Source organism: Oryctolagus cuniculus, chromosome 2 (genome assembly GCF_964237555.1).
Source record: "Oryctolagus cuniculus chromosome 2, mOryCun1.1, whole genome shotgun sequence".
NCBI lineage: Eukaryota > Metazoa > Chordata > Mammalia > Lagomorpha > Leporidae > Oryctolagus > Oryctolagus cuniculus.
The window spans coordinates 147364807-147377388 of NC_091433.1; the positions used below are offsets into that span (position 1 = coordinate 147364807).

The window sequence follows — 12582 nt, forward strand, 5'->3', positions numbered from 1 at the left end:
TTCTTCTCTAAAAATCTCAGTACTTCACTCTCAGGAAAAGTGAGCACAAAGTAGTGATAAGTGCCTACCAGTAGAATGAAGAAAATTGGTACAGATCAGTAAGAATATAAAATAGAGAGACCAAAGTTTTCCTTCCTTTTAAGTTATCCAGAAAATTTATCTTACAATCAATACATTGCACAGTTAACTTCATTTTGCATGTTGTTATGACAAATCATATTGCATTAGGTATGTTTACATAAAGGTAGTGTCTTGAATAGATTTCATAATTCTTTTTTTTATTTGTTTTTTTGACAGGCAGAGTGGACAGTGAGAGAGAGAGACTGAGAGAAAGGTCTTCCTTTGCCGTTGGTTCACCCTCCAATGGCCGCCACGGCCGGCGCACCACGCTGATCCGAAGGCAGGAGCCAGGTGCTTATCCTGGTCTCCCATGGGGTTCAGGGCCCAAGCACTTGGGCCATCCTCCACTGCACTCCCAGGCCACAGCAGAGAGCTGGCCTGGAAGAGGGGCAACCGGGAAAGAATCCGGCGCCCCAATCGATACTAGAACCCGGTGTGCCGGCACCGCAAGGCGGAGGATTAGCCTAGTGAGCCGCAGTGCCGGCCATAATTCTTGAGTCACACCAAGACTCTTAGCTGTGTGAAATCAGTAAAAGAAGGTCCTAACCGTGCCATGCTTATCTTGGCATCTCCAAAGGCTAACTCTTGTCGGAATTTTTCTTACATGAACAGCTGTCTGCTTTACATTAGTATAGTTATGGTGAAGTTGTTTTGGTGATGTTGGTAAATTTAATTCTTAGGGAAAACACACGGAGTTAAATGAAAACTATCTCATCTATAGTCTGTGTTCCTTTTCTCTCCACCCTCCACACTATCCATCTAGGCTAAGTGTATGTTGTAAAAGTGTACATTGTAAAGAATCCTATCTTTAAGGACAGGGAAGAGTCTATATTTACTTTTTTATTCTTCGAATATTTATTTAGTTGAAAAACAGAGTTAGAACGAGAAAGGGGCAGAGAGAGAGAGATTTTCCATCTGCTGGTTCACTCCCAAAATGGCTGTAACAGCCAAGACTGGGCCAGGCTGAAGTCAGGAGCCAGGAGCTTCTTCTGGTCTCCCATGTGGGTTCAGGAACCCAAGGATTTGGGCCATCTTCCAGTGCTTTCCCAGGCCATCAGCAGGGAGCAGTATCGGTAATGGAGCAGCTGGGACTTGAGCTGGTGTCCAGGATGCTGGCACTGCAGGTGGCAGGTTAACCCACTGCACCACAGTGCTGCCCCTGAGAAGCTTCTAGCTTCTTACAATTGACCCTTTTCATTTTCCTGTCATTCCAGCATATCAGATTATAAACGAGCTATTAATGACGGGTTTCTCAGATTTCCTTTCCATCTTGGAAGATTCTAGTTGGGAAGAAGATAAAAGTGTCAGCTTGCATCTCTTAATACTTGGAACTGGAGAACAAATGCCAAATAATGTTTAAAATGGTGTAGCCTAGAGAGTGGTGTCTGAATCAAGGGTCTGGGACTCATATACTAAGATTTGGGGATGGAGTGTAGAGCAAGCCAAGGACCTATTAATCAAAGAAGACCAAAGCTCAGAAGAGTGAGGCTCTACAGAAATGGGTGTCGTGCAGAGGCATCGGGACTTTGGAAAGTGGCTGGCCGTTTGTATTCCTAGTAGTATTTTGTACAATGTCCAAGACATTCAGATGGAATGGATGACATTCCTCTTCTTCCTCGGGCTCTGGTATCAGATAGGTGAAGTTGGGGTTTTCTTCAGTTTGATAGAAACGTTGTTTCAGGAGTCGCATGTTCCAATGCCTACAGAGGCTAGGAAGATACTAGAAAAGAGTTAAATAAGAGAATGAGGAACGGAGGAGTCTGTGGTAAACTGAACCAAGGCAAAGTAAAGCTCCAGCTAGTATTCTCATTAAGGAATGGGGATTCTTTTTTTTTTTTTTTTTTTTTTTTTGACAGAGTGGACAGTGAGAGAGATGAGAGAGAAAGGTCTTCCTTTGCCGTTGGTTCACCCTCCAATGGCCGCCGCGGCCAGCGCGCTGCAGCCAGTGCACCACGCTGATCCGGAGGCAGGAGCCAGGAGCCAGGTGCTTCTCCTGGTCTCCCATGGGGTGCAGGGCCCAAGTACTTGGGCCATCCTCCACTGCGCTCCCGGGCCACAGCAGAGAGCTGGCCTGGAAGAGGGGCAACCGGGACAGAATCCGGCGCCCCAACCGGGACTAGAACCGGGTGTGCCGGCACCGCAGGCGGAAGAAATGGGGATTCTGTGTTGGTATATTTTTCAGATTTCTCAAGGGAAGCTGAATATATGGTTTTTTGGACAAAATTTGCTAAATTTTAGAATATTTTGCGGGTCAAAGTTGCCAACTATATGCTACATATAGTGTGCCAGAGTGCATCCTCTGCTTTGCTGCATTTTCTTTGCATTCTTAAAGGTTCCTATGAATGTTCTGAACTCTGTTTCTTCTGACAACCAGAACTGGGAGCTGGTCACATCACTGCAAGTCTGTTATCAGCCCCTTACTGCGTCTGACTTGTCTTGGGTTGTTGGAGCAGCTCACAGGGGTCTGTGAAATAGAGCATGTCCAGGAGCAGCAGGTGCCTACTCAGGAGGACCAGCTGTTGATGACCTCCGTTTTATTACAGATTCCTGCTTTGGGTTCCTGGGGAGTGTGGATAAGTCAAAGGCAACCAATATCCCCACTGAAATGTCCTCTCCTGGCACTTGCCAGCAACTAAAAATCTCTGTGTCATTTCTTGTTAGACAGTACATCTACCTGGATAACTTTTTCTAGCTTTTTTTTTTTTTTTTTTTAAGCTAAAGAGCAAGTGAGGGAAACTAGCCTAGGGGTGTGTCAAGGGCAGAAAGCATAATTGCAGCTAGCAGAGAAGATCAGCAAGATCACATCTGTTCCCTTTGTACATCAGTCCCTTCTGAAATCATCATGAGCAGAATTTGGGAACAAAAAGTTGTAACTTTTCTGTTGTTCTCTAACTCATTGAAACAATTTTTTTCTCATTTATTATTTCTGGAAGGATGACTCATACACAAGACAGAGAGAGAAAATATACAAACTAGTAAATCAGAGTATACAATGGAGAGTCAGGCTTTTCTTACCTCAGATCCTACTTGATCTTTTCTTCTCTATGGGCACCTCATTTCTTTTGTTGTGCTTTCTTAGGTTAATTTCAGGAACATTCTGTGCTTAAACAGCATTAGAAGCCATGAAAATACATTGATGTGGAGTTTTTGACACTTGCACTTGATATCTTGAGAATAGAAACACAATTAGGAATTGAGAGTATTGACTGACCAGTAGGAGCTGATAGGTTAGAAAGACAGGGAGATGGATTTTAAGGTCTAAATGAAAAAAGATGACATTTGGAGAGAGTAATATATATATGTTTAAAAGCTACAGAATCAGGAAAATTTGGTCTCATGTTAGTTTTAACTGACCCCATATAGTGTGTGTTGAACTAGAAGAAGCCTGGGGTCCTTTTCTCAAATGTAAGCTCACAGTATCTACCATATTGGTCCTGAGCAAACACCTACTAAGTAAATACCAGTTGTTTTTTAGTACCCAGTCATGTTGGAGCTTGCCGTAAAATTTTTAGATTTCTAATTGCTAATCATTTCATTCGAAAAATAATCTGTAAGCTCTTTGCAAGGCATTAGATCCATTGTGTTCTAGAAAAAAATCTATACCATAGGCAGAAAAATCATATTTCAGGTAATAGAATATGTCACTGCATACAAATCCATTCTTACTTCAATCAAAAAAGAATATGATGCCTTTGTTGAGACAATAAAGAAAGGCCGAAGGACTACATTTTTTCTTCATGGAAAACTTAAAGTTTTGGCAGCAGAGCCCACAGCTTTCGTGTATCACAAGAGAAGAATTACACAACTCGAAGCAAAGTAAGTACATTAGTAACCAGCCTGACAGGTGATACTTGTGACTTGATTGTTACAGCTAGCCAGTGTAACATGAATCAGTGGTTCTTTCTCTCTTTAGTTTTACCTTAAAGTCATATTTTTCTGTTACTAACTTGAAATAACGATTGCATTTTTTTTTACTTATTTCAAGTAAGAAGTGGTGATTACGTTTGATAATTTTCTAATAGCTCTTAGTTTACCTGGAGATGAGTTGTGATGATGTCATACAGGAAGGAAGGCAGGTTATCACTCTTGGTAACACCTTGCATGGCAGATTTGATATTTCTTGATTACCATCTGAATTAAAGCACTTAATGTTTGATGCACAAAGATAAGTAATGAATTGGGAGATGATAAAATGCTCACTGTTACATTTTCAGTGTTACATTTGGCAAATGCCAGATAAATTGTCTTTATAGATTTTTTTTTTAAGATTTATTTATTTATTTGAAAGTCAGTTACACAGAGAGAGGAGAGGCAGAGGTCTTCGTCTGATGGTTAACTCCTCAATTGGGCTCAATGGCTGGAACTGTGCCGATCCGAAGCCAGGAGCTTCCTCCAGGTCTCCCACGCGGGTGCAGGGGCCCAAAGACTTGGGCCATCTTCCACTGCTTTCCCAGGCCATAGCAGAGAGCTAGATCAGAAGCAGAACAGCTGGAACTTGAACCGGCGCCCATATGGGATGTCAGTGCTTCAGGCCAGGGCGTTAACCTGCTGTTAACTATATGATCTAAAGGGGCCAGCCCCTATAGATCATTTCAAATCATCTTAGAATCTTATGTGAAGTTTGATATCCATTTGTGGTGATATGGCTGGCTAGAAGTTGGGATAGACTCCTCTTAGTGAAAGATGCTACATAAATTATTTCCTAAGAAGCATCAGAGAGCTGCTGAGATAGTAAGAGATTATCAGGGCAAAATCTAAAAGAAGACAAAAGATAAGCAAAGCACTGAAACTGCTTTGGCTCTAGGAACATTTGTTAAAACTAGTACTGTGAGTTTCAGGTTTTACTGTGCCATAGGAGAGAGAGACCAAGTCCTGGGTCTGTTCAAGGGGTGTGGTCTACTTTGAATAAAGGGCTACACCTTGGTAGAGTGGACTAGAGGTAAACTGGTCTACCCCTGAGGTCTGCATGAAAAATTGCCTTCTGCTCAGCAGTGTTAGGAAAAGAGGCACAGAATAGAGAGGAGGCAGTGTACGAATCTACAGCCAGACCGAATTTATTCAGAGAAAATAAATTCGCAGAGGTGGGTGACCAACTGCTGGTGTGCACATTGACGGAACACATGGCAGAAGACCCTGACCCCAGGGGCGGGCCTTTTTATATTTTAGGAGGGCTAGGGATGGGAGTGGGTTAGGGGGCAGCGGAAGTGAATTCCTGGAACTGGTCTTTCAGGTGGCAGTGCAGGGCCTTGGGAACCTGGGGGGTAGGGGTGGGGTGTAAAGGCAATGGGGTGTGAGACCCAATTGAGATTTAAGGGCAAGGAATAAATTCCAGTGTTTATCTATCTTTTGGGCAATGAGCGAGAATAGCTACGGCTTATGTCTTTGTTCCATCAAGCAGACCACTCATAAATATAAGGCTTATTTTTGAATTGATGAAAATTTTTTTTTTCCTTTTCTTTGACAGGCAGAGTGGACAGTGAGAGAGAGAGACAGAGAGAAAGGTCTTCCCCCTGCCGTTGGTCCACCCTCCAATGGCCGCCACGGCTGGTGCGCCGGCCTGACGGCAGGAGCCAGGAGCCAGGTGCTTCTCCCCGTCTCCCATGGGGTGCAGGGCCCAAGCACCCGGGCCATCCTCCACTGCACTCCCCAGCCACAGCAGAGAGCCGGCCTGGAAGAGGGGCAACCGGGACAGAATCCGGTGCCCCGACCGGGACTAGAACCCGGTGTGCCGGCGCCGCTAGGCGGAGGACTAGCCCAGTGAGCCGCGGCGCCGGCCGATGAAATGTTTTAAAATTAAATAGTGGTGTCAGTTGCACAACTCTGAATATTCTAACATTCATTGAATTATAAAGAGACAATGGCTAAGGATTTTCTAGAACTGGTGAAAGATCCCAAATTCACAGATTCAAGGAATCCCAAGCATGATAAATGCTGAAAAACAATCAACTAGAATCACCATAGTGACGTTTTCAAAACTAGAGAGAGCATAGCAGTAGCATAGAAGGGAGCAGCGGTCAGGCTTCTTATACATGTGGTGACATGTATTGACCTGCCTTTCTTCTTATGGTCAAACAATATCTCACTTTATGGATACACCACTTTTTGTTTACCCATTCATCTATTAATGGGCACTTGGGTTTCCAACTCAGGCCATTGTGAGTCACTGTGAATATTCATATACAAGTGTCTGAGTCCCTGGTTTAAATTATTTTGAAAGTCTGTTTACTTGTAACATCTTTTTTCTATAAACACAAATTTATTTGGGAGAAAGGCAAAGGATATTTTATTCCGTTATTCCTCTTTTGTAAGTTTCCAGGTTTTTACTCTGAGTCAACTGTAGTTACCAAGAACTCTGTAATAATTGAAAGCAGGCATCAGTTTTCTGCTGACGAACTGGTTTTTAATTCGCTACAAACGCCGTGACATTTATTATGCTTGACAGATTTTCTACCTGATTGAACTCTGCTCAGCCTTCCCTGAACTTTTTCAAGTAAACTTCACTGTTGGACTTCCACATTCATCCATATTCGTCCTGTGTTAACAGTGATCCCATCATTTAAACAGGTCCTCACCCTTGGTGTTTGATCATCCTCAAAAATCTTACCAAATTCCTCATCCTGACCATTCTCCAGGGCATATCTAATCATCCTGGCCTGCCTTTATCAAGACTCCTGTTAGGAAAATTTAGCCAGATCATCTCCTCACCCCTGATATGTCCTCTCGGTAATTTTCTGTCCGGTGACTCCCACCCTTATCCTTGCTTGTAAATTCCCACTTGCCGGTGCTCTATTTGAAGTTGAGCCAGATTTTCCTTCCTTGCTGAACAGCCCCACTGTAGTAGTCCTTATATGTCTTTCCACAGCCCCCTCTCACATAAAGTCTTAGTTGCTGTTCTTTAAAAAGTGTCATTTCTGTAACAATGCCTAGTTTATTTTAGCCTGTGTTTTCTTTCCTGGGCCAACATAAGTAGGAGGTAAACTTCAAGTAATGCCTACCATGCCTCTTGTTCTGTAACCATTCCCACTGCTGGGATGAACTCAGTTTTATCTTATATGCTGTACTTCGTCTAGTATCAAAGGTACCGAATAGTGACACTAAAGATGTGAGGTCCTAATCCCTGGGACCAATTAAGTGTTAACATTGTTTGGAAAAGAGGTTATTGCAGCTGTGATTAAATTAAGTATTTTGGGATAGGTGTTTGGCACAGCCATTAAGATACTGCTTGGGACATATACATACCTTGTCAGAGTGCCTGGGTTCAAGTCCTGGCTCTACTTCTGCTTCCAGCTTCCCGCTAATGCAAGTGACAGCTCAAGTAGTTGTGTTCCTGCCACCCACACTGGAGACCCAGACTGAGTTCCCAGCTTCCTGCTTCAGCTTGGCCAGCCTAGCTTCACCATTCCTGACATTTGGGGAGTGAACCAGTGGGTGTGAGATCTCTGTTTCTCTCTCCCTCTTTCTTTGTTTCTCTCTTTGTTACCTTTCTTCTCAAATAAATAAATGTATATAATTTAAAAATTTAGGATTTTGGCCAGTGCCGCGGCTCAAAAAGGCTAATCCTCTGCCTGTGGCGCCGGCACACCGGGTTCTAGTCCTGGTCGGGGCGCCGGAGTCTGTCCTGGTTGCCCCTCTTCCAGGCCAGCTCTCTGCTGTGGCCTGGGAGGGCAGTGGAGGATGGCCCAAGTACTTGGGCCCTGCACCCCATGGGCGACCAGGAGAAGCACCTAGCTCCTGCCTTCGGATCAGCGCGGTGCGCCGGCCGCAGCGCACGGGCCGTGGCGGCCACTGGAGGGTAAACCAACGGCAAAGAAAGACCTTTTTCTCTGTCTCTCTCTCACTATCCACTCTGCCTGTCAAAAAAAAAAAAAAAAAAATTAGGATTTTGAGATAGGGAGATGATCCAGTTAGGCACTAGATATAATGACAAATGCACTTATAAGAGGAAGGCAGGGGGAGATTTGACAGGGGCAGAGGGGAAGGCTTGTGACCACGGTTCAAGATTGGAGTGATACAGCCATAGAACACTTGCAGCCCCTAGAGGCTAGAGGAGGCAAAGAACTGATTGTCCTGTGGAGCATGGCCCTGACTGCACTTTGGTTTTGGCCCAGTGATACTGATTTTGGACTTATGACCTCCAGACTGTAAAAGAATAAATTCCTCTTTTTTTTTTGACTTTTAAAAAAAACTCATTTTTTTAAGATACCGAATTTATAATAATTTGTTACAACATCTACAGGCAACTGTACACATACACAAAATTTAAGTTGCAGAAGTACTTTTCCACTATGGGGAATAAACAATACTTTGGTCAGGTTATTATATTTAACAGTTAAGGATTTCCAATAGGGTTAAGAATCATAGTAGGAGATTTTATTAATGCTGTGAAAAAAAATGTTCATTTGTGAGGTTAGTTAAGTTTTTACATCATTGCTTTTTAAACTTCTACCTACTCTATAATGGTTCAAAATGATAATTAGTCAAAATGAAATAATAATTTAACCTGTTTTAAGTCATGAATTAAAGATTAAAATAGTTGAAAGAGACAAAAACCTTTCTGTTTTTGTTTTTCAGGATGAGAATTATTGAAAACAATTCCTCAAAAATCCAATTGGAAATAGATCAGATTAAACAGCTTAGGGAAGAGTATTATTCAAAAGAAACACCATATTGCACTTTCTCTAAAGATCCATCAACACGTATTCCAGGTACTGCACTTTGTTTAAAATATGTGGGAGAAATCCCAGCTGTGTCCAGTTTTTTCTCATTACAGAAACTGATACAAATGTTCTGATGCGTGTGCATCTTCCAAGTGTATGCTATGCACTCGATGTGGTCAGGGCTATTGGTAGATATAACAAGGAGAGAAATCTTTAAGCAGCTCTGAAAGATGAGAGCATTCCCATCTGACTGGGCTACGTGAAGTATAATGCAGTGACTTTTTATTTTATTTATTTATTTTTTGACAGGCAGAGTGGACAGTGAGAGAGAGAGAGAGACAGAGAAAGGTCTTCCTTTTTGCCATTGGTTCACCCTCCAATGGCCGCCCCGGCCGGTGTGCTGCAGCCGGCGCACCGTGCCTATCCGAAGGCAGGAGCCAGGTGCTTCCTCCTGGTCTCCCATGGGGTGCAGGACCCAAGCACTTGGGCCATCCTCCACTGCCTTCCCGGGCCACAGCAGAGAGCTGGCCTGGAAGAGGGGCAACCAGGACAGAATCCGGTGCCCCAACCGGAACTAGAACCCGGTGTGCCGGTGCCGCAGGCGAAGGAGTAGCCGCGGTGCCGGCCTGCAGTGACTTTTAAAGTGTGCTTCCCGCATCAACAAGAACATCACCTGGGAACCTGCACAGACATGCTGGGTCCTCATCATGGTGGTTGGGTCCAGTTGTCCAGGTTGGTTCTGATACTTTCTAAAGTTTGAGAACCACTGGTATAGTATGGAAAATTGTAAGGTTCTGGTGAACACTGTAGATACATGTCCATGTCACTGCCTTCTCATGCCACATCTTCAGTTATCACATTTTAAGAAAGTGAATATGTTCTGGAATGCATCTAGGATATCAATAACTCTAAGTTTAAAAAAAAAGAAAAGAACAAGTTTAAGTTTGTGTGATGGATAGAGGAATTACAAATATCCTAGGGGAAAGGAGAGATTTTAAAAGTAGATAATGGTATCCACAACTTTTGAAGATTTTGGTAAGTATTTGTCTAGAGGCAAAATCACTAGGTGGAAAACTTTTTTGAAAAAATTTTTTTGTTTATTTGAAAGGCAGAGAGACAGATACACACACAGCAGGGGATGGCAAGAGACAGAGATCGATCTTCCATTTACTGATTCACTCCCCAGATGCCTGCCACAGCCAAGGCTGGGCCAGGCTGAAGCCAGAAGCCTGGAACTCAATCTGGGTCTTTCATATGGGTTATGGGGACTTGAATACTTGAGCATTGTTACCTGCTACCTCCAAGACTGCACATTCGTAGGAAGCTAGAATTGGAAATGTATCCAGCAATCAAACTCAGGCACTTCTATGTGCGATGTTGGTGTTCCCATTGTGGTGTAGCAGGTAAAGCTGCTGCCTGCAGTGCCAGCATCCATGTGAGTGCCGGTTCTTGTCCCAGCTGCTCTATTTCCAATCCACTTCTCTGCTAATGGCCTGGGAAAAGCAGCAGAAGATGGCCCAAGTGCTTGAGCCTCTGCCATCCACATGGGAGACCTGGAAGAAGCTCCTGGCTTCAGCCTGGCCCAGCCCCAGTCATTGTGGCCATTTAGGGAGTGAACCATAGATGAAAGATCTGTCTCTCCCTCTCTCACTATAGTTCTGACTTTCAAATTAAATAAACAAAGATGTATGTATATATATATATATATATATAATTTTTCTAAAGCTTCATTTATTTGAAAGGCAAAGTTACAGGGAGGCAAATATATTTTTTAAGACACATACAGATAAATAGAAAGTGACTGGCAGATTGATTACAGGCTGAGAAGCTTTAGAATAAGGTGATGATTAAAGTCCAGCAGTGTTCATCCAGGGCGGTTTCTAGAGGAAGACAATTTTGAGGGGTGCGTTAAAGTCAACAAGCGGCCTGGGTGAGAAAGGAAGGCAGTGAAAGTTGCAGCAGGCTCGTCCAAGTTTTGTGTTTGAAAGAATAAACTGATTGTCCTGGAGTTCACTATGTATAAGAGCAATGGGAGACTTAAAGAGAAATCTGTTGGTGAAATCCTGAATTGTTGGGCAGAGGCTCTTGGTGTTATGAGCAATAGTGATATTTAGGGGTTTTCAGGGTGTGGTGATGGGGTCACTAGCAATTTTTTTTTTCAGCTGCTAAAGTTTGTGTGTTCTCAGAACAATCACCGCACTGAATCATCATTAATTTTGTGTAAAACTGTTAGCTACTTAGAATTTTATGCTAATTCTACTTATGTTTAGTAAGCTATCTATATCTATATCTATATGCTACCATTTCTGAATTGTTTCTTTTTTTTAAGATTTATTTTATTTATTTGAAAGGGAGAGAGGGAGAGAGAGAGAGAGAAAGATCTTCCACCTGCTGGTTCACTCCCCAAAAGGTCTCACAACAGCCAGGGCTGGACTAGACAGAAGACAGGAGCCTTCAGGTCTCCTACATGGGTGCCAGGGACCCAAGCTGCTGGCATCATAGGTGGTGGCTTTATCTGCTATACCACAATGCTGGCCCCTATTTCTGAATTATTTCTTAACATAGTGAACCATCTGACTATCTTGCTAAGACTTTCTGTTTGAGCACAAGAGTTCCACAAATGGCTTAGCTGGTTTGATTTATTTCCTTTTCCTACAGGCATGACACTCCGAGAGTCCATCAGTCTAGATGCACTCACTAAGCACATGAAATATCTTGAAAAAAAATATGAAGAAATAAAGCAGGATATGTCAATAAAATATATACCAATTCAGAGGAAGGTTGATTTAGATGAAGAAATGATTATGCTACTAAAACGGCGAGATATAGCTGAAAATCTGAACAAAGAATTACAGTTTAGGTATGCAAGTTGATTATATGTTTTAAAAATTTGATCCTTTTGCTTGTGTTATTCTGATAGTTTACCAATTGATTTTGGACTCAAGTTGTTGATTTTTTTTTACCTTTTTAGTCATCAAAGACTGCAGATCATTTCCTATGCATTTTCTTTATGGGTGAAATCTGATATGAGCAGCTCCTTTCCAGACTTTGTAGAGCAAATTCAGAAAACCAAAGATTTGCATGGTAATTTTTCAGTTTTTATTTATTTACTTATTAGATTATTTATTTATTGGAAAGGTAGAGTTATAGACAGAGAGAGGAAGATACAGTGAGATCTTCCATCACTGGTTCACTTCCTAAATGGCCACAATGGCTGGAGCTAGGCTGATCCAAAGCCAGGATCCAGGAGCTTCTTCTGGATCTCCCACATGGGTGTACTTAGGCCATCTTCTGCTTTCCCAGGCCATTAGCAGAGAGCTGGATAGGAAGAGGAGCAGCTAGGACATGTACTGGTGCCCACATGGGATGCCAGCACCACAGGCTGAGGCTTAGCCTGCTACACCACAGCACGGCCCCTCAGTATTTATTTATTTATTTATTTATTTATTTATTTATTTATTTTTTGACAGGCAGAGTGGATAGGGAGAGAGAGAGACAGAGAAAGGTCTTCCTTTTGCCGTTGGTTCACCCTCCAATGGCCGCCATGGCTGGCGCGCTGCGGCCAGCGCACCGCACTGATCTGAAGGCAGGAGCCAGGTGCTTCTCCTGGTCTCCCATGCGGGTGCAGGGCCCAAGCACTTGGGCCATCCTCCACTGCCTTCCCGGGCCACAGCAGAGAGCTGGCCTGGAAGAGGGGCAACCGGGAAAGAATCTGGTGCCCTGACTGGCACTAGAACCCAGGGTGCCGGAACCGCTAGGTGGAGGATTAGCCTATTGAGCCATGGTGCTGGCCTATTTTTTTTAA

General features: G+C 43.2%; 1 protein-coding gene across 6 annotated transcripts in view; it reads left to right on the forward strand.

The window, feature by feature from the left end:
- CLHC1 (clathrin heavy chain linker domain containing 1) overlaps positions 1-12582 on the forward strand; it is a 47244-nt gene that overhangs the window by 2044 nt on the left and 32618 nt on the right. For 3 of the 6 annotated variants that reach the window (XM_051842879.2, XM_051842880.2, XM_070069101.1), the window contains 4 exons: positions 3749-3936; positions 8692-8825; positions 11436-11637; positions 11749-11861. In XM_051842879.2, the coding sequence (XP_051698839.2) occupies positions 3749-3936; positions 8692-8825; positions 11436-11637; positions 11749-11861 (637 nt within the window). The remainder of the gene's footprint in view (positions 1-3748; positions 3937-8691; positions 8826-11435; positions 11638-11748; positions 11862-12582) is intronic. The other 3 variants (XM_070069103.1, XM_070069102.1, XM_051842883.2) reach the window with 3 other exon arrangements.